The sequence below is a fragment of the Paralichthys olivaceus genome, chromosome 8, assembly GCF_024713975.1.
Source record: "Paralichthys olivaceus isolate ysfri-2021 chromosome 8, ASM2471397v2, whole genome shotgun sequence".
Classification (NCBI taxonomy): Eukaryota; Metazoa; Chordata; class Actinopteri; order Pleuronectiformes; family Paralichthyidae; genus Paralichthys; species Paralichthys olivaceus.
This window is the reverse complement of record NC_091100.1, coordinates 4257862-4283166: the sequence shown is the minus strand read 5'-3', so window position 1 is coordinate 4283166 and position 25305 is coordinate 4257862. Positions and strand designations below refer to the sequence as shown.

Here is a 25305-nt window from a genome sequence, read left to right as displayed (position 1 = left end):
ATTTATATACAAATGTTTTTTCTACTCATCCTGTGCCACCGCACTTTACTAAGGTGTATATAATGCACATACTTTAATGCCTTTTTTCTTTTACTCCTCATTCTGACCTGCCTGCCGCTATAGCAACTGAATAGGATAGGAACTAAATAAGTAAACATTCAAAGAATGGCGGCATTAACATAAGATAGCGTTGATAGATACGGTGTAAACAGGATAAATGGCATGTGAGTATAATTACAGGTACAAATATTACTATATAGAAATTACACAGACAGATTGTGTGTATTGCACAGTAAGTATCTACAGATCAGTTGATAAATGAACTGGAGAAGTAAATGACAAAGACTGAGGTCAACTAGTAAACTTTCTGTTATTCCCCGTAGCCTTTTTAAACTGGTGTCCGTGCTGTGACATCATAACCAGTGGCCTGCACAGCAACACTTCTGACATCAACATCAGAGTTCAGCTGTTTCAGCTCAGTGAACTCAGAGTTGTAACTTCACAAGAGGGCGACAATGAGACAGACTGGACCAAACCAGAGGTTCACAATAAAGCTGGCGTGTGTGTAGTGTGTGTGTGTGTGTGTGTGTGTGTGTGTGTGTGTGTGTGTGTGTGTGTTGTTTCTGCTACAACCCAGACAGGACATTTAGTTTTTGTTCCTCAGATTCTCTTCAACACATTTGATCTGGAAGAAAGTTTTATCAAAATAAGTCTAAAGAACAGTCAACAGCTGGGGAGGAGGCTGATCTCTCTCTCTCTCTCTGTCTCTCCAGCCCACCTCTCTCTCCCTTGCCCAGTGTCTCTCCACCTCCCTCCCTCAATCACTCCCCTCCTGTCTCTCCCTCCCTCTTTCTCTCCCCTCCTCTCTCGCTCTCTCTCTCTCTCTCCCCCTCCCTCAATCTCTCTCCCTCCTTCTCTCTCTCCCATCCTCTCTCGCTCTGTCTCTCTCTCCCTCCTCCCTCAGTCTCTCCCCTCCTCTCTCCCCTCCCTCTATCCCTCAGTCTCTCTCCCCTCCCCTCTCTCTCGCTCTCTGGCTCTCTCCCTCAGTCTCTCTCTCCTCCTCTCTCCCTCCCTCAGTCTCCCCCCTCCCTCTCTCTCTGGCTCTCTCCCCTCTCTCTCTCCCTCAGTCTCTCCCCTCCCCTCTCTCTCTCTCCCCTCCCCTCCCCTCTCTCCCTCTCTCCCTCCTTCCTCAGTCTCTCCACTCCTCTCTCTCTCCCTCCTCCCTCAGTCTCTCTCCCCTCCCCCCTCTCTCTCTCTCTCCCCCTCCCTCAATCTCTCTCCCTCCTTCTCTCTCTCCCATCCTCTCTCGCTCTGTCTCTCTCTCCCTTCTCCCTCAGTCTCTCCCCTCCTCAGTCTCTCCCTCCTCCCTCAGTCTCTCTCCCCTCTCTCTCGCTCTCTCCCTCCTCCCTCAGTCTCTCCCCTCCTCTCCGCAGCTGGAGCTCCAGTTGACCAGCGTCGCAACCGAGCGATGCGCCTCCATGAGTCCCGTCCTCTTCTCCCTTCACGCGGCGTGTTTGAGCTCCTTCGCCTTCTCCTCTGACTCAGTGTTTCTCTGCAGTTTTTCCTTTTTCACGACGTCAGTCTCATTTCCAGAGAAAACTTCCCGGGACAAGGTTTTCACACCTCTTTCAACAGGCTTTCTGGGCGAACTCCTGAGGGAGGATCTGCTTTGGAAACACCGACTCGTTTCAATTTGAAACCAGCCACTGACAACTGATAACTTCACCGAAGATGGTTCAGGAGACACCGGACAGACTCTGATTTGTGTCCTCAGACTCGAGAGCATCTCCAGGCAGAATAACAGGGAGCAGAGGTGCGACTGTCAACAGGCTGTTCTAAGGTATGAACACTCAGACATCTGAAATAAATCTAACAGACCCTCATGTTCCTCTGCGACTGTCTGTGCTGCTCTGGAATCAGTTGGTTGTCTCAGTCACTCACATATACCAGAATTATATTAATATATTACCACAGAACTGATTACCTGGATAAGAATTTAAAAAATTCAGCTGCAACTATATTTTGATAATAACTGGTTCCACCTTCTGAGAGTTGAGGATTTGCTGCTTTTTTGGATGATAACATTTGACAATATCCCTGATTCTAGGAGATTTATGATTAATGAATAATGTTCAGATTAAACAATCAGAAATTTGAGAAAATAAACAACTGATTTGTGGAAGAATGGATCTTATGGAGGAGGTAGGGTGGATGGATCTTATGGAGGAGGTAGGGTGGATCTTATAGAGGTGGTAGGTCGGATGGATGGATCTCATGGAGGAGGTAGGGTGGATGGATCTTATGGAGGAGGTAGGCTGGATGGATGGTTCTTATGGAGGAGGTAGGGTGGATGGATCTTATGGAGGAGGTAGGGTGGATGGATGGATCTTATGGAGGAGGTAGGGTGGATGGATCTTATGGAGGAGGTAGGGTGGATCTTATAGAGGTGGTAGGTCGGATGGATGGATCTCATGGAGGAGGTAGGGTGGATGGATGGATCTTATGGAGGAGGTCGGATGGATGGATGGATCTTATGGAGGAGGTAGGTCGGATGGATGGATCTCATGGAGGTAGTTTGGATGGATCTCATGGAGGTAGTTTGGATGGATGGATCTTTTGGAGGTAGTTTGGATGGATCTTATGGAGGTAGTTTGGATGGATGGATCTTATGGAGGAGGTCAACTGATGGATGAGTGTTTGAATTTCAAGGGTCCACTTCAAAAGGGAACGCTGTTTCCCTTTTTTCCTTTGGAAAACAGTTTGGGTCATCAAGTCCCACAAGTCCTCCACCTCCGTGACACCAATCATGACGCTTCTTCCTCCCTACAGGACGATCCGCCTCTGCATTAGAAACACGTCCCAACTCCAGCTGCACTGATTGTCACACTTTAACTGAAACTCCACAGTGTCTGACCCTCGAGAGCTGTGAGAAAACAACCACCAACAACTCTCCTTTATGATTTTTCTATGATGCGTCGTGGTGGCCGGGGCAAAGAGTTTCTGGGAATGTGAGGTTTTCGTGTGACGGCACCGATGTGCACGTTGCAGACTCGTTGCATCATGCTGTTCGCTAAAGGTCGGACAGACGCTCATGGATGTTTTTTCTCTAAAAAGGCCTAGAGCCAAGCAAACTCCTTTCCTGTTGTTGTTGGGTGTGTCTGCTTTAGAGCCCCTTTCCACCCACACTGTCTGATGCAGGGTGGGAGTGCTGCTCATATGTATGGCATATACTGTGTGTGTGTGTGTGTGTGGTATGTTTATGTGGAAAGGGAGGAGGGAAGGAAGGAAGCTATAGGAAAGGAGGGGAAATAAGGATGGATGGAGAGTGCGAATAAGGTGAAGGTAAGAAGAGAGTGAAAAATGGTTAAAGAAAAAGAAACATGTTAAGGGTAGGGGAAATTAGTGAAGGAAGCAAGAGCAAGCAAAAGAAAGTTAAAGGAAGAAGAAAAAGAGGTCGATGACGAACAGCGACAATTTGACCAAGACTTAAAAAAATACTTGTTTAAAGAATGAGGGAAGAAAAAAGTGAAAAAATAACAGAAATAGAAAGAAATTTGCTTGAAAGAGGGAAAAGAAAAAGAAAAAGAAAGAAGTAAAATATCAAAGAAAGAAAGAAATAGGTGAAGGAGGTCAAAGAAAGAAAAGATGGGGGAGAGAGAAAGTAATGTACTTGGAGGAAGACAAATGTAGAAGCAAGGATAATTTAAAAAATAATAAATAATTAGACGTAAGAAAGAAGGTATGACTAAATGGATAAAATATATAAGAAAGAATACAAGAAATAAATAAAGTAAATAAAGAGGAAAACAATGAATGACGGAATTATTTTTCAAAGAAGAAGAAAAAAGAAAATTGATGAAGGAAAGAGGTGAGAGAAGATTTTTTTAAAAAGAGGTGAGGTATAGCCAAAGAAAGAAAGTGAACACAGGAAGGAAGCACGTAGAAACTCCACCCAAACTGATGGTGTGTAGAAGACCTGTGATGAGCCTCCTTCTTATTCTCCTCCTCCTCCTCCTCGTCCCTCCAGCCATCCCATACACTGGTGGCTTCGACCCTCAGTTGTCTCCCTACTTGCCCTGCTGTTTGTATATGGAGGGTTCAGCGGGTTCAGCTCCGCTATAAAAGCTCTACTCCCCCCCCCCCCCCACAGCAGGAGAGGCAGGAGTGAGCAGGCTTCATAGGAGGAAGAGGCCTCCCCTGGTTCTCCTCCTCAACATAACTTATTATGACTCTTCTCCTCTTCTCGTCTCCTCTCCCTCTTCCTCTCCTCTCCCCTGGCTCGTTGGCGGGTTGCGGTATCGTCTTTGGGCCCAGCCCTGGACCAGACATTCATTTTTCTCCTCTTAGTTTCTAACCACTAACTAACCACTGGCTCCCTACATCCCCCCCTCCTCTTCCTCCTCCTCCTCTTCCTCTTTCTTAGGAATGTCTTATTCACCTCCTCTCCTCTCTCTCTCTCTGCCTCGTCCCCCTCTCCGAGTCTTACATGCTAAAAGCTCGCGAGCATCTGTGCCAACATCTGCAAATAAACGGACAAGATGTACACACATGCTGCGAGCACAGATATCGTTAACATTGTCAACATGCCGACACCGTCCAGCAAAGACGCAGACCCCCCCACTGACAGTATGTGCCGACCACCTGTGAGGGAGCACACACATCCATAAACCTCCCTTTCTTCTCCCTCTCTTTTCCGTTATCCTCCTGAGAGCCCAGCGCCGGGGCCTTCACTTCCAAACCAAACATAGAGCAAATTCCGCAAACCCCACCCCGGCACCCCCCTCCCCCCATCACTTCCCCCCCTTCACCCTCTCTCTCTCTCTCTCGCTCTCCAGTCTTATTCTCCCCTCGCTCCCTCTCCCTTTCTCCTTCTTCTATTTCTTTTAGGTCTTGTGTTTGAGGAAGGAGGCGAATGAGAAAAAGGCCTGACAGAGAGGGAGTGGACCAGGGGCAGAGAAAGAGAGAAAAACTGGATAAAGGGAAAGAATATGTCTTGGCAAAGTTGGGGGGAATGATTGTAAAGAGGGATCAGGTGGCAGGGCAGATGGGCGTAGAATCAGAAATGGACTTCCTCTGTGTTCTGGTCCATAGATGTGGACGACAATGGACGGACTGTCAGATTACTTCTCTCCTTTTTCAGCTCTCTGCTGCTTTGAAGATGTTGAACCATTGATTTGGTGTCTGCTCCACCATGGCCGCAGCCAACACACACTTTCATCCAATGTAACCTGGCAAATACTCAGTTAAATCATCGTATGAAGTATTAGAACATAGTGAAAAACGCCCCCTCACAGTTTCCCAGATGCTAAATTACTTGTTTTTTTAGGCCAAATGTCCGAAGCTGAGAGATTCAATTTGCAATGACGCAAAGAGAAAAGCAGAAAATTTGAGGGACAGAAATAAGTGCATGTCTTGATAAATCACCTTCATGGTTAATTATCAACACATTATTTTTTTTCTACCATTGAATGTTTCCCAGCACTATTCTCCACACGAGACATATAATGGGCAGAAATGACATCTTAATCAGAATAAATAACAAAAATAATTTGTACAATTGAAGACTGTGACCATTACCGGTCAAGCTTTGATCTGATCTCGGAAAATAGTGACATTAATAACTGAAAGCTGTTGTTGGTGCTGGAAGGTTGGTGGTGAGACATCCTGTTGCAAAACCATCGTCAAGCAAGAAAGTCAATATTGGATACTTCTACAAAACCCAAATTCTTTGGCCATGTTTTATGACCAGTGTTTTAAATGTTTCGCTTTCTACAGCATCTGCTACAAGGCTTGCTCGGCAAAAATGTTTTTCTGTCAAGGTTAGGCAACAAAAATGCAGAATCGTGTACATTGGTAAGAAGAAAGTGAAATGTCTGTGATGGTGTTCAAAACCTCAGTTTCCACTACTGAAGACCCTTACTCCATTTTCCACACCCATTCCTCTTCACTACACACAGAGCATTAAACTTCCTGCATTTGCACTGAACGCTGGCATTTGAGACAAAACATCGCGAGGTGCGTAATCTTCCAATATGGACTTGTTCGATTGGGACAGTCGACTGCTAGTTGGTGTGAGCTACTGTGGCTGTAGCAAAATGGTAAACATGCTAGCAGCCCAGTATCATCACCATATTGGACCTGCTTGATAGCAATGGCTGCTATTTAGTGAGCTACAGGTCTACAATATGTTTGCTAGAGGTACTGGACTACAATTGTGTGACTTGCTAGCCACAATAACAATAGCTTGCTTCTTTTTATATCCACTCTGTACTTGACACGGCAGTTACCTGTTCATGAACTGCTTAAGTTCACTCAGCTAATTAGCTTGACTTGATTGAAGAGACGTACTTTCAAGCTGTTTCACATTCACACACAAAACACACAAATGTGGCACATGTGTGTTGATGTTTACTGGAGTTGAACTCTGTAAAAACACGCATTGGCTCTGTAAAGTTTCCGAAATATGCTTTTTTTTAGGAGGCTTAGAGTTTTATTTCTGTCCATCCGTGTCTTTGCTTCTGTTTCCTCCCGATCCTTCACTCTCATCAATTTTCTTCTTAACCTGAATCCACAAAAATCAGGATGACATTTTGTGGTTATTTCAACCCACTGTGACGAAGCCAACTCAATTATTAATTGCTTTAAAGGCATTTGAAGGAAACTGCCGAGGTTGTTTAGCTGCGCAGCTTTAAGGTGGTATGACCCTGAGAACGCTGTAAGAAACGAGTACAAAGTGATTTTTTTCTTTCAAATGGCATGTACACTAACTCCCATACACAGAGGCCATTGACTAGCCGCTCCACAGGACTCATATAATGCCAGTTAGCATTAAAATGTTATTGATTCTTCCTGCTTAACTCTCCGCTGACTTTTTTCCAGCTCATTACTCTGTAATTTGATGGAGCCTTTTTCCTTTCTCTGCCTCTTTGTTTCCCCACTGAGAATGAGAGGAACGGCCTACAGTACAGCTGGGATTGGTTATTATTTACTGACTTGGCACAGACGCACACACACACACACACACACACACACACAGTGGAAACAAATTGGGTGAATCTGCTCTGCACGTAGGAATGTGAGGCGCATGTGTTTGTATGTTTTAGGTCTGGATGACAGAGCTGAGGGAATGAAAGAGGGATGTAGAGAAAGAGGGAAAGGAAAAAGAAAAACATGAAGGAGGAAAAAGGCAAAAAGAAAAAGAGCAAAAAGGAAAAATGAGCAATAAAAAGAGAAGAAGAGTTCGATTTCTGGGGATGCAGACTGATGTCGATTGCATGTCAATGTGACAGTCTTTCTGTCTCTCTTCGCCGACTCCCCTCCTTCCTTTCTACGTCCTCCACTTCCTAATATTCCTTCTCTCCTTCTTCCCCTTTGTCTTCATGCTTTTTAACACAACCCAGTATATCTGCACTCATTCTTTTTTTCAATATCCCTGGACATCTCCTTCATCCCCCTCTCGATCTTTAGTCTTTCTCTCTCCCTCGGTCCTCAGAGGGCGGCGGTGGATGAAAGGGTTGGCGAGGGAGGGAGGGATCTGTTGCTCTGCTGATGGCGAGGAATTACAGGGAGGGAGAGCAGAGAGTTAGAAGTGAAGAGGTTTCTGTGTTGACCTTGTCCCGCTGCCAGACGGTGGGATGATGGCGGTGGTGGTGCAAGGGATTATGGGAGGGGGTTTTGAGTGAGAAGCAGGGATATGGAGACCAATAAATGAAGAAAGAGAGGGAGAAAAGAAGAATTGGGAGTTGTACTGTGAGAAAAGAATTAGGTGGAAGAAAGTCGTGGGCGGACGAGGCAGTAAAATACACGCAATTGTGAATTCAGGAGCAGAAACTCAAATCTAGCTCAGTTAAACTGGATTTCAGGTACAAAATGAATGTGAAACAACAGAAATAAACACAAAACATACCACACTACCCTCGACGTATAAGTGCTTAGTGTTTCACCGTCTTCTTGGCCGTAAGTGTTTGTGTCCTCTCTCATCTCCCTCAGTGATGCTGTGGTAAACATCAATGTATTAAAATAAGTGGAATAGTGATTATTTATCCACTCGGAGGCAGCACCACAAAAACCTAAGAACACAACTCTGAGATGTTACCGCTCACGAAACTGTACGCGACAAATGTGTCGGCAAACAATTCACATTCGGTGAAAAACTCATCGTGAGCGTGCTTCTTCATATTGAGATGGAAGACAAAAGTGTAGACGCCGCCCTGGTGGCTGGCTGAAGTGTAGTTCATAAATTCTTTCTCCTCCGTGTTAGTGGATGGGATCAAACAAAAAAACAAACATGTCAAATAAATTGTGCATGCAGGGTGGCTGTTAGCTCACCTTTTGGTGCAGGCCAGGATATTTTGACTTGATTTTTGAACAATGAGAGTAAGTGGAGAGGCGTTGTTCATCTTTAAACATCTGTCCAGCTGTTATCCAGGTAACTTGTCACTGCTGCTGTTCGGTGGTGGCAGCTGGAAACCACAGTGGGAGCAGAGAGACTGAACCCTACGGTGAAGTTAAATCAAAACAATGAGCTGAAAGATGCTAAATTGCTCCACGGAGCTGAGGGAAAGTGCAGAGATGTTCGACCCTTTTCGCTCCACACATACAGTTATTTGATCAACTGTGATTCAAAACACTGATAGAACTTTAAAATATGTTAATGAATGTGATTTTCTTCCATTTGAAAATTAAAAACGTCTCAGTTTCGCTTCCCTTTATGAGAACATGCTTAAAAACATTAAACCTCATGGACAGAGCAGCCACCACTTGGTAAGATGGTCCATGTAAACTGGTATCATGTTGAAGTTTGTATACTTTGACTATACATGGTTAAGTTCATCTTCCAGCCACAAAGGGATAAACTGGGATGAGGTGGGTTTATCCTTTATTCCAGTCACAGCTGATCTCCTTTCCATTTCTACATCTTCCCCAACTAACGCCAAGTATTTCTCTTTGCCCTCTGTTTGTCTAACAATGAACTCTATTAACCTCCGATCATCTTCACTGTCGGCCTCTGATACTTTTAAAGGCAATTTTCATCTCACACACACAATGTCCGTCAAACTGCCTTGTGCATTGTAGCTCAATTTTCCAACATGCAACTGCTGAGAAGAAATACAACTGAAGTACAAATATAAATGACTCACTGAGAATGCAAGAAGGAAACGCAGCATTGATTTCTGGCGTATCGGAGCTTCTCTCTGTAGGAAAAGGGAAAAAAAGAGCATAAACCAAACCATTGAAAAACGTTCAATGGTCTGACATCAAACTGTTCTTGTTCTGTCCAAAGTAAAGCTACAGATTATGGGTCTGTTTAAACTCTAATCAAGGAAATATTAATTGTTTATAACCTTGTTTATGTAACTACACATCTTCATTCTTCATCCCTACATATCCATTGGTGTCTTTGATTATTATATTTGAAGGTTCAGTTTAATTCCAGTAAATGGCCTCATTCAAAGATGTCTTACATGGAAACATTCCTTGAACTTGTTTGTTTGTTAAACATTAGCAGCACATTCAGTCCAGTTGTCATCAGATTTCGACTGATAAAAATTGGCCGATATGACATTTGTCCTTCCCAGACATACTGAGTTTTTGTTTGCTGATATAAAAATGTGTTCTTATGTGATCTTATTTTACTAAATTAAATAAATACTATATAATAAGATGTGCATTTATGTTCACATTTTACACTTGGTTGTATATGTGTTTTCTTTTTATTCGTAGTTATTTATTAAATGTTTTGATTAGACTGTAAAATCAAGCCTCAATTATAATTAGATAATGTCATCTAAGGGATCATTGCCAAAATATCGGTATTGAAAATGTTTAGTTATTGGAATCCGCCCCCAAACATCCATATCAGTCTGAGTCTAGTTTTGATAAACCTGACATGTAATAAAAATCCATTTGTGTCTTTATGTAAAAACGGTCAACACACTTCATCGCGCTTAATCTCAGTTTTAAAAAAAAATTAATTTGGCGATGTACTGAGAGTCTGGAAAGAACATTTCTTCAAGTAAAGAATGAAATAATCCTGTTCGGAGAGATTACTCGCCCACTCCTCCTCCCTTGACAGCTGCCACCACTCCCCTCCTAAGTGGTTAAGACGCCAGTGTCAGTGTGAGAGACACTGCAGGCTCTACTGGTGGCGATTGCAGTCTCGCTCTGCAGAGTTGCATCACTTAGCGCTGTCGAGACGCAAGAGAAAGAAAGAGAGAGGGAGAGGAGAAGAGAGGAGCGGGTGGGAGGCCATGTCTGCATATGATGCCATTTTTCTCATTCAGAAGAAACCCCCCCCCCCCCCCCCCCCATTCCGCCATAAAGAAGGTGTTGTGAATCACAGCTGACATCATATAAAACAGTGGTTCAACACATTCACAAGTTGTGAACACTGACAATAAATTCCCCTTTTTCTTTTGCTGCCGTGCACGGCGGCAGAAACCACCTACGTGCAGCAGTGGCAGTGGTTTTCCTTTAGGGACTCGGGTTTTGAAACATAATAGAGTTTTGGATGACGTTGAAAGTTCTGGTCACATTCAGATGTCAAGAAAGAAAAGAAGAACTCTTGTTTGTCTCCCACAACAACTATGTTTGTCCCCATCTCACCACATGTCCGTGTGGTAACGACAACCCCCTGTTCTTCTCTCCACAATTCTGTGTCCTCAGAATCCCTTTTTCTCTTCTCCTCACCCATTGCTTTGGTCCACTGCTGTCTGAGCAGGTGTCCACTTTCAGCCAATTCCAGACATTTCCCATGAATGCACATAAACCCTCTATACAGTCAGTCTCCCTCCTCCTGTCCCCGCATGCCTCAGAGCCACAAAAACAAAGTGTCCTGCCATCGTTGCGGCAGCATTGCATAATACCTTATAAGGCTGATGGTAAGATCAAACAGTGTAAACCCTAAAAAAACAAGTACTGACATCATTCCTGAGGTGATGGACTGTCCTCGGTCACTCCTCCCTCCTGTCTAGAAGTTTCTCTGCTCACACATCAAACAAAAACCTTCTAAAATACCAAATTCTTAAAAATTGAGATTCTGCCTCCTCAACTTCACACCCTAACTTTCTCTTTAATTTATCATATGTATGCTAGAAGAGGATGAAAAACAAGGGGGAAAGGAGAAGATATGTGTCATAATGCAAACAATCCGCGGAGACGCACCGAACCCTGGAGACAAGAATGTCTCATTTGAGCAAATCTCCTCTGACAGGACGGCAGGACGTAAATAAGAAAAATGGAAAAGGGAGTTTTAGAAGAAAAATCACTGGAGAATAAAAAATGAGAGGGAAGAAAAAAGGAGTGGGAGGTGCGGAGGGCAGGGGAGAGGGGAGGAGAACGGGAGAGGTATGCTCTGCTGGAGGACTGGGAGAGGAAAACCACAGGAAGGAGTGAGAGGGAGGGAAGTAAAGAAAGACAGGAGTAAAAAAAACAGGGAGAGAGAGAGGCCAGATCAGGGCGCTGTGGAAGCAAAGGTTTCCTGTGAGAGGGGGAGAGACTTGTGTGTGTGTGTGTGTGTGTGTTAGTGTACATACATTACACCCGGGCGGCAGCCACACTGTATGATTTTGCAAAAAACTCTTTGAAATTTATTTTGTTTCTTGTGCATTTTAATGAGAAACCATCATTTTTCTAAGTGTGATTTTTTTTTGTGTATTTGTACTTTGCAAGTGTAAATGCATGCATGTCCTGCACAACTGTACTACACACAGTATGGATACTCACAATCTGAGCAGATGGAGACATCAGTAACTCTGTGTTTGCACATTATGTGGGAACTGTCGTCTAAACTTTAAAGGTCCAGTGTGTAAGATTTAGCTGAAAGGGATCTATTGGCAGAAAACGAATTAAATCCAGAGCGGGTCCTCTCTACGGAGGCCGCCATGTTTTTTTACAGCAGCCTAGACTGGACAAACTAAACACCTTTTGAGTTTTTATGACAACTGAAGGCTTCCACAGGTTCTCTGTCATGTTTGGAAGAGGAGGGTTAAGTGAGGGGTATTCAGCTGCAACATGACACTTCACCACTAGATGTCACTAAATTCTACGCACTGAACCTTTAAGTAATCCTGGAAAAGCTAAGAGCAGGCTACACTTGTACAATGTGGGTTGTTTTCTCCTGGAAGGGGGTCATGTGATAGGAGCCTGACAGAGCAGCTGCTTCGTGACTGAAAAGTCCCAACGAGCAAGCGGGAGTGAGTCTACGTTGTTCTTTCCATTTCTGCCCATTAAGACTAAACCTCAGTCCCAGCAGCGTTTCAGAAACTCAGTTTTAGCGGCTGTAAAACTCGAAGTATAGTGGACGCCAGGTGTGTCCGTAGCAGAGTTGATGTGTTTTCAAATGCAGATGTTGTAGTGTGGATGTAGCCAGGGTTAATTTTAAATTGAAGGGGTGGGGTTGGCATTTAATTGAGACTGTGGGGGGGATATAGGGAGTGCATTATGACATACAGGAACAGGCAGAAAAACAAGTGTGTGTCTCTATATGTGACTGTGTGCACCAGTACGTGTGTTTGTGTGCAAGTGTGCAAGTGTGCGAGCAGTCAGTGTTTTTGTAGGGAGGAGGGGATCCATAAGAGGGTCCGGGCACGCTGCCCAAACGCAGGTCATGGAGGGAAAAGAGGGGGAGGAGCTGCCTGAGGTAGAGGGGGGGGGGCTCACGTGTGGTTATGAGTCCTGCGCATGTCTGCTGTGACTCCAGTCTGCGTGTGTGTGTGCCTGGATACATATGGTCCTGTGTGTGCATGCCTTCACAATACCTCCGAATAGCAGAGCGTGTGTGAGAGAAGTCAGCGAGGTTGCTGTGGAATGTGAAACCAGTGTGGTGAGGTAGCTGGCAGGACGGCACACGGACCTAAACACTGACTTCATTGTGGTTTAGCCTCTGCCTCATATTATGTCGGGGGATCCTGTCGGTGATTGTGGAAGAATTTGTGGCGACAGCGAGTTTAGAAGTCAAGGAGGTGTACATGTAGCTGGAAAGTTGCCGGTTTGAATCCAGTAAATTAAGAATGCTTTTGCTGTCAGCTATCATTAAAGAGCCATACAGCGAGAGACCCAATGGAGGTTTTGCAGTTGTTTTCGCAAATCTACTTGCAACCTACGGCTGGCGCCATTTAAGAGGTCGGCTGAAGATAAACACCGGATGAATAATAACCACTGTAAAGAAAAACAGATACCTGGAAACATGTCTGCACCTTCTGACATATATGTTTACTTATGTCTGTTCTTTTTGTGTAGTATCCAAAATACATTGGTTTCCAGACTTATAGGTTAAAGGAATAGTTTGACATTTTGGGAAATTGGCTTGTTTGCTTTCTCTCATGTCTCTGCATTAAGTTTGGGGCTGGATCAAGGATGCGATTAGCTTAGCTTAGCATAAACACTTGAAGCCGCGGAAAACAGCTAGCTGTCCAAAGTTTTATAGGGATGCACCGATCTGTTATTGACATTTGATATTGGTCAGATTCTTGTAGATGGATCTTTGACAATAGGTACTATCTATTTTAATAAATTCTGGTTTGTTTGTTAGTAGGAATACACAAGAACTACTCAACTAAATTCTATGAAGTTGAGTGGAGGACCAGTATCAGGGGGCAGATTCAGGCATTTTTTTCACTTCTCTTAACAAGGTCGTTTGATTCATGGATCTTGATGAAAAAAAATTATGCTTGTAAGCGACTTGTATTGATGATCGTGTGTAATTCCGTCCAGATGACGGCCCACTCTAGCTCTATGTCTCCTGCTTGTACAACATCATTGTGCCCATATATTTAACTAGAAGGTGAGCCGCCATAGCATAGAGAGAGCTATTAAACAAATGGTCATACCAACAACAACAACCTCCTACCTGAAAATGACAAGGTTTAACAAAGATTTGGGTCATGCAATAGGAAGGACCTGCTTGAATCATACATACTGTACGTTTAAATTAGACATTTTAAAGCTCCCACGAACATACGACCAAATGAACCTTCACCATACTCCAGTGCTGTGGACCGATGACAGGCTTTAAGTACAGAATGAAGAATGAGTAAATCCTCAGTACATGACAGGCTGTTTGCTGTTGGCTCGTAGGAAATTTTTAATTAAGGTATTAAAGAACAGCAAAGAAGAGACACACAAATCAAAACAATGTACTGATGAGAAATAAACTTGTCAGGGTTTTTGTGACAGACAAACTATTTAATGCTGTTAAATGCTCTGTTTCTAAATCACCTCACTGATCTCTGACACTTTACTTGACACTTGTCTACAATTTCTAATTACTTCCTGGCAGATTGGATGGTGGTGTTAGTCTTAGCGGCTCCAGTGAATTAAAGAATCCAGATTTACAAAAAGTAAACAGTGAGTCAACGGCAGTAAACGGCGTAAATATTAGATCAGCTGAGGTGTTTGTAAAACAAACTGAGGATGTTGTGAGTATCTCTGGTGTCAATACAATATGTAATTATGAGACAGGGGAGCAGAGGTTTACTGAACAAACATGTGCGTGAGCTGTGTCGCCTTTCCCAGCAGCTGTGAAGCATTTCCCTGCAGGTTTGGTCCATTTCACTGCAGAGTTTTCCGCCTTTGGTTTCTTACTGTGAGATTTTTTTCTGCCTTTGAAACAAATGTCTGGATCTTGAGTCACTGGGTCTAACAAGAACTTACGAGTTGAGTCACGACCAGTCAGAGAAGCGCTTTTCGTCTCATGCTCCTTCCAGGGTATCATATCGCAACGGGTGGAAAACTACTGCAGAATGTTGGTGAAGCTCTTAGTGAAGGCGGACCACAGAAATGTTGAGGATCACAATAACGAAGCCACGCCGTAATGCTTCTCAGAGCTTTTTCCCTCAGGAGCAGAGCAACAACTAAAATTCTCAACACAGCAACAACTGGTATTATTGACTGAAAGGTCTTAGAATACTGGACTAATACCTTAATACTGCTAAATACAATGGGGAGTAAAACTGGTCTATAAAACAAATATGATTGTTTAAAAGTAACTTCTTCTTTATAAATTAATAACCCTGTTAAGACTCTGCTTAATTGTGAATTAAACTTCAATGGAGCTGTGGGTCTATGTCGTTCTAAGTTTTTCTCTCATCATTCCCAGCTCACTCCACTGATTGATTATTTCATGGGATTTTTTTTGATAAATTTGACAGCAGCCATTTTGGCTCTATCACAGTAGGAAAAGTGCATGTGTTACTAATAACTCTGAGGATCGCTGTGCTCCACTCAAAGGTTCCAGTAAGACGTGACAGTGAGCCAGAGTGATCAGTGCCAGGAGCCTGAAACTGAAACTAAATGGAATTCAGCCATCATCAGTTCTATTACTTACACATGTGATTTTCCTACTGTAGGAATTTCCTGTGACGTTCATTCTTTACATTCAAGCAAACCCTTACTGCACACAGTGTATTTTCATTTACTCTTCTTACTTAAATACAAATACTACAGACGTGATTCGACAAGTGACATGAAACAGCAGAAATAATGGTAAATATTTGTTGTTGCTTTTGAGTATTTAGGACATTATTATCAATCCCCACAGTAAATTCCATATAAACAATAAACATAAACTAATATACAAAACTATGTATAGCTGAATATATTTAGAGTTAGCTGAAATAAATGAAAATACAATAAGAAAAAGCAAATCCAGCTGAAAATGAGCCAGCAGCGGTGACAGGTCAAGAACAGTAGTGCAATATATTCGCAGTATGGAGTTGTTTTGGATCATTGAAGAATTAAGCTGAAGTTGTATTATTATTACTCAAATTGTTATTATGTTATTATCATTTAAAGCATTATCAAAGTTTTTGGTTATGTAAAACTGTGATTCGTCACGTCCCTCTGTTTAAGTATCCGTAGCAACGTTTCATGTTACGTTAAAGGTTGAAATGTTTCCACAGAACGAGTGAGTGGAAAAAGCTATTCCATCAAAAATCGTGGCTTATGAAAGTAAAATATTCCTGAATCTAAAATCTATTGAAACATATCGAGGATATTTTCCCAATTTCCCTGCGGTTGATGTGAAGGCTTATAGGGCCACAATGGATCTGACGATGGATGAGTTGCTGGAGTGATTCCTACGTTAATCCAGAAGAAATGAGTGATTTCTGAGAAAAGCAAACAAACTAAAATAATAGCTCTGTCGAAGACTTTTTCTTTTCCATTATTTATGCAAAACCAATTTATTGACCTGATTGGTCAGAGTCTCACTGGGAGAGACTGTTCGGATCTGTGTGACCGTAGCTTGTTGTGCTGCTGCCAAGTGAATGGAAAAAAATAAATAAATACTGGTTTAATCATTCTTTCATTGCTATTTCTGATCTTTTTTGAACATAGAGTCATAAATGGCAGCTGAACAACATTTACTTAATTTATTTTCTGTGGTTCTGTCTCCTCAGGTGCAGCAGCAATAACCAGCAACCATGCTGTCACTGGACGAGCCGCTGGACTTGAAGATTCCCTCGGGACGGACCCACGGTCCGGTGAGATTAGGGAAGAGGGCTTGTCCTTCGTCTATCTGTGCGCCGCTCAGCACCACGCGACCACGCCTGCTATGTTCAACCTTTCCCTCACCGCCCTCCTCCCCAGGTGAGAATTAACATGAAGGTTTCATAAGCCATGTTCCAACTACAGGAATTTTCTGAGGGAATTGGAAATAACTTAAAGTTAATTTAAATATTCGTCCCCTTACATACGGACACGTATTGGCTGATGCCATGTTGCAGCACAGGCCATAAATGTGATAAGTAGATTATCTGTTCTCACTTTCCCAGTAATTTAATATTGTAAATCCAATGAATGGTGGCTCTCTGCTGTCCTCAAATAGACATACATTGTCCCCAGATTTGTGTGGGGAGTGTGTGATAACAAGAGCAGCATGACACTGACATAAAGTGTCCACAAAGACAACCACAACATGGCTTCTGTGAGCGGATAACACCATACTTCAAGTATCTCATTAAGAGTTTAACTTATATAATTTCTTGTAGTTGATTCATTTGTACGCTCTTCTGCCTCCTGTGTTGTTCTCTGGTTCTGTATCTAACTATACTGGAGGCTCAGGGTCATGCAACTGTGCACTTCAACAAATATAAATAAATATTCTATATTTTAACATAGAATCAAATGACTAAGTGGAATGTTGAAGGAGTCACCGTCATCCCTCTGGTTTCATTTTTGTGTAGAATCTTAGAGTCAATACAAAGATGGACGAGATGACAGCCTTTAACGTTAACAAGTCATCTAGACTGCCCCCTAGTGGCTGGCTGCGGTATAGGTCATAAACCATAGACATGGAACAAACTATAAAGTCACATTTCTTTTCACACTGATCAAGTGTTCATGTTTCGGATAAGTTTGGTAAGACGCCATTTCTATACTTTCTGTCCAGTAGGTGTCCTCATTGTGCTTCAGGTAATTTACCATGGAGGTAGGAACTTTCATTCTGGTGTCAGGTGTTGCTAGAGGGAACAGTTTTTTGAAAAAAATCCATCTGAGGTGAAAGAAGCCTGTGGCTCCAAATGACATTTAAAGTGCAAGATAGTGGTGCCCTTCAATTTTGTTCAACAGGAGGAAGTGGAGACACGTCCATGTTTACAGTTTATGGTCCAAATGTACATCAAGGACAGTTTTGAAGCCACAGTTAGAAGCTAACTTAGCCAGACTGCAGTAACTACAGATCATGAGTGCTAACAAGCCTTTAAATAAAACTACAGGACACAAACAGGAAGCTTGTAACGATCCAGTGATAACTCTTCTAATCTCCGACGTAGATTCCCAGTCTCCCTCTCATGAACGACCCGGGTCCTGCTTCACTCCTCCGGCCATGGACCTCAGCCTGTCCCCATCCTCCCGCCACGCTTCATCACTCTCCCCGTCTCCTTCCTCCCCCTACTCCCCATCCCCGTCCTCCCCCCTGGAGTCCCCTCACAGCAGCCACAGCCCCCAGCCTCACGTGTTCTCTCGGGTGAGTCCAATGTTTACGGTTATGTCCTATATGTGTTTTGTGAAAAACTTTGTTTTGCTAATGTGCATTAGTTTCATCATTGATGAAAATGTTGAATGTTAATAACCCGATGTTAGTGTTCATTGAATGTGTCTGATCAGTCCTCTAAATGTATTTAAAGCAGCTGGTTGCTGACTGTTTGTATGAGTGGCTTTTATTTACAGTGTAGACATGTGAGGACAGTGATCGCTGGTATATGTCAGAGTCGTATCCTTGAGCTCTTCAGACAATCAGTAATTTAATCCCATCTGTGCTTCTGTATCTTCACCCTCCCTCTTGCCAGTATGCGTTTCGCTGAAATTCAACTGATCATAACAACCAAAATTAGCTGTTTCATAAAAATGCACATGAAGAAAAACTATTTTTTGTGTCTGCGTGTAATAGCTTCATCTTGTGTATAGGCATGAACAGAGTAATGCAACCAGAGGCGGGTCGTGACTGAATGTGCTCCACTCTTCTTCAGCAGCGTTGAATTGAATTGGGATCTTGGGAGTGAATCTAATTTGTCGGTGCAGCGTCTGCACACAGTCAGTCCAGTGACTCTAAATCTAATTCCTGCCATTTTAAATGTTAAACATCACACACACAAGCTTCTTTGTTTGAGCGGACAATCTTTCCTCCTCACTCAGATTTATTGTTCAGCTCCGAAAGTACTTTTTGTATATTCAAAATTATCCTTTTCATCTGATTGGGTTCCTATGTTTTTTTTTTTACAATAAACAAGTTGTTAAAAACTAAAATCAGCAGCATTAAGCTCTTGTGACTACAGATCAAAGTGACCAGAATGATCAAGGTCGTCAGTATTAAATTATGGTTTTCAGTATTATCTCGGCCCTGTTAAAATGTACTAAAATGTTGAAAAAGTACTGATACACAAACTGAAATATTTTCACCAAGTTCATATTTATTATCAATAAAATTTGGAATAATATTGCACCAATGCCAAATCAAATGTGTAACATTAACAATGAAGAAGCAAGGCTTTCTGTAATTCAGGTTGAAATTCAACTTTAAATAAGTAAATGTACATGTCAGTGCATTCTAGTTGGTTTTGTTGAGTTACATATTGCAGTGGTTTAATATCAAGTAAAATCAGGTACCTTCAATTCAAAATGACATGTCGGAGATAGGTATCAATGTTCTTCCCACTTCTCACCTTCAGGAAGCAGCTCGCCATCAAGGTGTGGAGGGCGGAGCATCACCGCAGGGGTTTCCGTTTTATCTGCCGATTGGAAGCCCGTCGAGGAGCTACAGCTTTCCCTCGTCCATGTTCATCAGCCAGAACAGAGAGAAGCCAGTTTCCCCAGAGCCCTCACTGGACGGTCAACTCGCCTGCCGCTGGATGAAAGTAAATATAATTATCAAAGCTGAAACAAAAATAAACAGATGAATCAATATTCAACACAAGTTTATATTTATTAGATTTCAGGAGTACAGGTGTGTGAACAAATACATTTTGCCACAGGCTTATTAAAGTTCACAAAGATTCCACACAGAAAACATATAGTTAATCTCTGTCTGACACATTTAAGTGTCAACAACAATCGAGCAAAAACTTTCTTCTGTTCATGAATAAAGGTCGAATGAACTTAAAAAGTAAATCATAAGAAATAGATGGTCCTAATTTACAGGTATATTCAGATATAAAATGGTTTTGATTCAGGAAAATAAATGAACTCAGTGATATTTGTGGTATTTGGGTCATGTCTCTCTCCTCTGTCCTACAGTGCCACCTGCTGTTCGATTCCCTGCAGGACCTGGTTGATCACATCAATGACTTCCACGTCAAGCCTGAAAAGGATTCTGGGTACTGCTGCCAGTGGGAGGGCTGTGCTCGGAATGGAAGAGGTTTCAACGCCAGGTATGTTTACACTGGTGCAGCTGCAGTGTCAAACATACTTCTAACAACCGCTGCTCACAAACTGTGGTGAAGCAAAAATTATCATAAGATATTCAGCAAACACAGGGCACAACTACAACAGCAGCTACACTGAAGAACAGAAAGACAATATGTTTTCTTTTCTAATGACAGTTTTATTGCTATGTCAAAACTTTGCACACAATGACGTGGCCCAGAGAGAGAGACAGAAAAGAAAAAAGAAAGAGACTCAGCTTCAGTTTCACACTGATCCAAATATTATTTTTACCCTTCTCAGTTATTTATGATCACAGATTGATTTTATGTTAAATAAAGTTAAATTCTATTTCATTGTAAGTCTGCAGACACAGCACAATGATTCACTCATCGTCCTCATCCTGCTCTTCCTCACAAAGATCACAACAGTCAGCCCTATGTGGTACACACCTGGTATTGAAATGTGTCCTTGATGATGATTAACCTCTCTGCTCTATATGTAAATATAGATGTAAATACAGATGTACATCATTTCTGCTTGCAAATACTAAATGATGAGGAAGAGCTCTCAAAAGCTATAGTGAAAAAAGAAATGGCCAGAGTATGAACAGAGGCCCATTGACAGCCTTATAAGGTCACATAACTGGGTCTACAGGTTCCTTTCTATGTTTGTGTGTTTTCTCAGGTACAAAATGCTGATTCACATCCGCACACACACCAACGAGAAGCCACATCATTGTCCTACCTGTAACAAGAGCTTCTCACGCCTGGAGAACCTGAAAATTCACACCCGCTCACACACAGGTGAGTTCTCCGTGACACAAAGTGAAGAGGACGACAAAGGATCAGTGAGCTGATATTCTGTCTGATATTCAATGAATCGATACTAACAAGTATTGTCTGTGTTTCCAAAGCCTGATATGTAATACGCCTGTGCCACAGACACGTTCCTTCACTAGAGTGAACATGGGTACTGTAGATCTGTCTCACAAACACTATCATGCTGCTCTAAAGCACCTCTCTAAAAGTTACCTTATAAATTACAGTACTTTCTCTTTGCTGCTGGAAACAGCGGAGACATTTCAAACGAGGACTCGAACAGAGATGCACAACATGAAGAAGCTGTGGAACCTGTGAACTATTGGAATAGGAAAAAAAATGCTGCCTGTAGTCAATATTCACGACCTCAGAGTTCTAGAGTTGTGACTGTATAGACTCTATATAAAGACACGTCTCAGTTTCCGGTAATTAAGAAATCATCCCAAATTCAAACACGGCCATGTTGCGTGGAAGAGTTGCGGTATCAAGGTCCCGCAACTCACCCACTCCATCAAACACGAATTTCACAAATTAACCGGTAGAAATTAGCCCTTTGACACTAAACAAGCATTTAAGATAAACTTTGAGATTTTTAGTGTAGCCCATGTCCCATCAGCTAACCTGAAGGAGGCAGGGTTTATGACCCTTACTGCAGCCAGCCACCAGGGAGACTCTCTTGGTTACAGTTTGGCGTCCATCTTTATTAACTTTTGTTTAATTTAAGGTTAATTTATTGTCATTTAAGTCACATTAAAATTTTCCCTCTGTGGAAAATGGAGAATAAGTGAAGTGAGGAGCGGCTTAGGATCTAAGGGCTCCCCTGGAAGCAGAGTGTAACAGATAATGGTTTGAAACTCGCCGTCTGTCATCACATCAATTAAATTTAAACGTGCAGGAGGAAGGTTGATGTAGGACACAGCAGAGGAGAAGAGATGGAATGAAAAGCAGTTTCCTAACAACAGAGAAATCAATCTTTTAGATCCCAGCAAACATTAAGCCTTTCACTTGTTATTGTTTAATGGTGCTTGACGGTTTTCCTTTAGCACCGTTGTTATGCTCCACGGTTTATCAGCATCATCTGTTATCGACAAGGAGAAACAGCCAGGACTCCTTCTCGTTTCTTTCTCTGAGTGAGTCAGCTCTACTAACCACTTTGGCAGGTAGTGATAGTCGTAAAAGCTTGTAGAGCTGATATGCTGCCACAATGCCCACACCCATTCATTCTTTTAAACACTCCACTCAGCGAAGGCAAATACTGATTGAAACTGTGAGGTGATTTCATGAGCCAAGGGTGTGTTCACCAGTGAGTTTGTACTGTTAGTATTGGTTGTAACTCCATTTCACGCTTGGACTGACCTGTCAATAAAGTCGAAATGCCCAAAGAATAGGTTTAAATCATACAGTTGCACACACACACACAATCAGTCCGAAGAGTTTTCCCTAACCAGGAGTGTTTCAGTAGACTTTGAGGCCACAGGGAAAGGGGATCTGGGGGGCCCAAAATCAATCCGAACCAACTACCCCCACAGAAACATGATGATACCAAACCAAATCATTCCAATCTTCTCAAATGATTATTTTTCTCTCAAAACCTCCACCACCTCTTCAGACTTGTCCTCTGGATTTGTTTGTATGAATACTGTGATCAAATAATCAATTTTTTGAATCTCTCCCTTTTTCTAGGAGAAAAACCCTACATCTGCCCTTATGAAGGCTGCAGCAAACGTTACTCCAACTCCAGCGACCGCTTCAAACACACCCGCACCCACTACGTTGACAAGCCTTACTACTGCAAGATGGCAGGCTGCTTGAAGCGCTACACAGATCCCAGCTCGCTACGCAAGCACATCAAGGCCCATGGGCATTTTGTTGCCCAGGAGCAAGGTGCCCCAAGCAGGCTGGGGTCGGGGCTGGGCCTGCTTGGGCACCAGAGCGCTGCTGAACTGTCCTCTGTAGGCGGAGCCCACATCATCATACCCGGAGCTGCTGCAGCTCTTCTCGGAGGTCTCGGGACCTCTTTGCCTCTTTCTGCTTTCTGCCATGCCAGAGCCCTGGGCCACCATGGGGCACCACTCTTCTCTATTGGAGGAGGCAGCAGCATGGGGCCTCTCGGGCTCTCGGACTCCCCTCTGCTACACTTTGGACTGTCGGCAGCTTCAATGTTAGGGCTGGGAGCTCTGGGAGGTCTGGGGCGGATGGTGGGGAAGGAGATGGAAGGCGAAGAACAAGAGGATGAAGGAGATTTGGGGGAGGTGTTGAACCTGTCTGCAGGGGTGGCGACTAGACGTAATGACGCTCTGTCCTGGGTGGTTGTCCCCCCGAGGGCCCTCCTACTCAAACCAGCTGTTGTCAGCTAAGAGGTGCACTCAGCAATTCAAAAAGAACCAGGGAGTGTTTATTTGTGGTTTTCTTTGTTTGTGTTTGCGTGCATATGTCAGGATGTGTGTTTTCACAGAAATACATAAGTAAAAAAAAGTCAGACAGAAAGTGAGTGAACAAAACCAAACACACTCTTGAGTGTCTGGTCGCACAATGTTCTTGCACCATGAGTGTTTCAGTTGTCTCACAATGAAAAGGGTAACTTCACCCAAATAACTAAAAACATGTATACTTTAGTCGAGCAGGACCATTTTTACCTCCTGAGATTTTTAAGTATCCTTCTGAGATGAAAATTTGGATTCATCAGTGATGTTTGTACAGGCACTCATGGTCGCCAGAGGATAAATCATCCTTTGGTGATTCCCTGATTTTATCCTGTGCCATCATCACGTCAACAACATTAGTCCTGTTAGCAAATGTTATCTTGCTAACATGTTAGAGAAAACATTACACCTGTAAAGTTACTGTGAGCATGTAAACATACTAATGTTAGCATTTAGCTTAAGTGACCATGCTAACATGCTAAACTAGACATCAAACCTTTAACCATCATCATATTAGTATTGTCACTGTGAGCATGTAAGCTTATGATGTTAGCATTTAGCATTAAGCGCCACTTTGCCTCCAGCCACAGCTAACTAGCATAGCTGGAGGCACTTGCTCTCGTTGCAGCGAGCCTTAAAAATCTAATTCCGTTTGAGGAAGATGTCTTAAAAAAATCAGGAGATAAAAAATCAGTCTGCTTGGTCTGTTTCCAGAAAAGTGAGGGAAACATTTGTTTTGGGTGAACTGATCCTTTAACATTTTTTGATTCGTACATATCCCTTTCGTTCATCTTTGTGATCAATATATATTTTTACAGCAGACAATCAATTGTATTAGATTTACTGGACCAGCTGCACTAATCATTTTTGCCCTTGTTATTTTTGACAACCCCCACTCACTGCTTCACACTGAATTCACAGATAGAAAACAGCAGGATTATGGGGCGCAATGGGAAATACAGTCAGTGATGTACAGTTAATTAATTCATGTTGGAGACTTCATTATGATCGACCTGTGTTACATCCATTTATACGTTTCCTTCAGGCAAAGATAAGAGTTTGTGCAATTAAGGGGTTGAAATTCAAAATAAGATACAAATTTCCATAAAATGATGAATGGCATTAACAAACATTTTAGGTTATATGTAGTAAGGTGTAGTTTAAGTTGTCTATCTACAAAAATTAAAGGCTGTTTAAGTTATTTAGAATCAAACCCTTTACGGTCTGAGTTGTAGTTCGATCTTTTAAAGACGTTCACTGTGGATTTAATCCGACATGTGCAATATGAATTTAGATAACAACTTTACGGACTTTACTCACAAGAGCTCGAGCAACATTTTAATTACCCCCTTGGAGGAAAGCTGTATCTCCTGTGGCCTGTCGCCAGGCAAATTCATTTATGACGCAGTTATCTCTCTGGGTTACTCATGGTTATTAATGTCAGTGTGGCTCTCACCCGCTCTCTGTTTGTTTTGCCTCAGAGACACCTTGACACAGAAGTGATGTGGGACATTTACAATGCTATGACATGTGATAAAAGTTGACCATGTGATTTTCCAAGTCGCAAGAAGTAAGAACGAAAAATGAGACTGTATTGACGTAACTGAATGTAGGTTTGAGTTGAACTCCTTTGCTTGCAGTTTATTGTAGCTATTTCCTTGTTCTGCTAATCAGTACCAAGACAATGATCTGGACCAGATCAGCCATGCCTTTTAGACAAAACCAACTGAAAAACACATTCAACCAGGAACAACTTAGACAAAGGTGTGTATGAGGAAATAATGGGTACACATTTGCTTTTGATAGTTTTCTAAACACAGAAAGGTACAAGAAAAAGCCAAACAATGGTTTGAAGAGTATTTTCAAAGGGGAAATGTTTGACAATGGCCACAAGTGGCCTGTATCTGTGTTGTTTTATCTTGTACTCTTTGTTTGCACATTGATTTATCCTAATCAGTATTTCTACAGTGTCCAAGTGCCTTTTGTTTCAAGTGAAATATATCACACGTTATATTGAAAAAATATTTACGCAAATGTAAAGTGTATGAATCTACTTTTCATTACGTTTTAGAGTACTGAATTTGAATAAGTTGACAACAGATGTGATTTGCACATCAGGGCCGCTGCAACACTTTTTAAAGGCGTCATCGGTGTTGACTATGACGACGACTCTGTGAAAATAAACACCAACAAATGAAAGAAAA

General features: G+C 42.5%; 1 protein-coding gene across 1 annotated transcript; it reads left to right on the top strand.

Moving 5' to 3' along the window:
* The first annotated feature begins 1325 nt into the window (after positions 1 to 1325).
* LOC109642594 (zinc finger protein GLIS2-like) lies at positions 1326 to 25305 on the top strand. The gene is made up of 7 exons (XM_020107435.2): positions 1326 to 1840; positions 16398 to 16587; positions 17772 to 17965; positions 19167 to 19352; positions 19732 to 19865; positions 20545 to 20663; positions 22362 to 25305. The coding sequence occupies exons 2-7, from the start codon at positions 16422 to 16424 to the stop codon at positions 23033 to 23035; spliced, it is 1473 nt and encodes a 490-aa protein (XP_019962994.1). The 5' UTR covers positions 1326 to 1840; positions 16398 to 16421; the 3' UTR covers positions 23036 to 25305.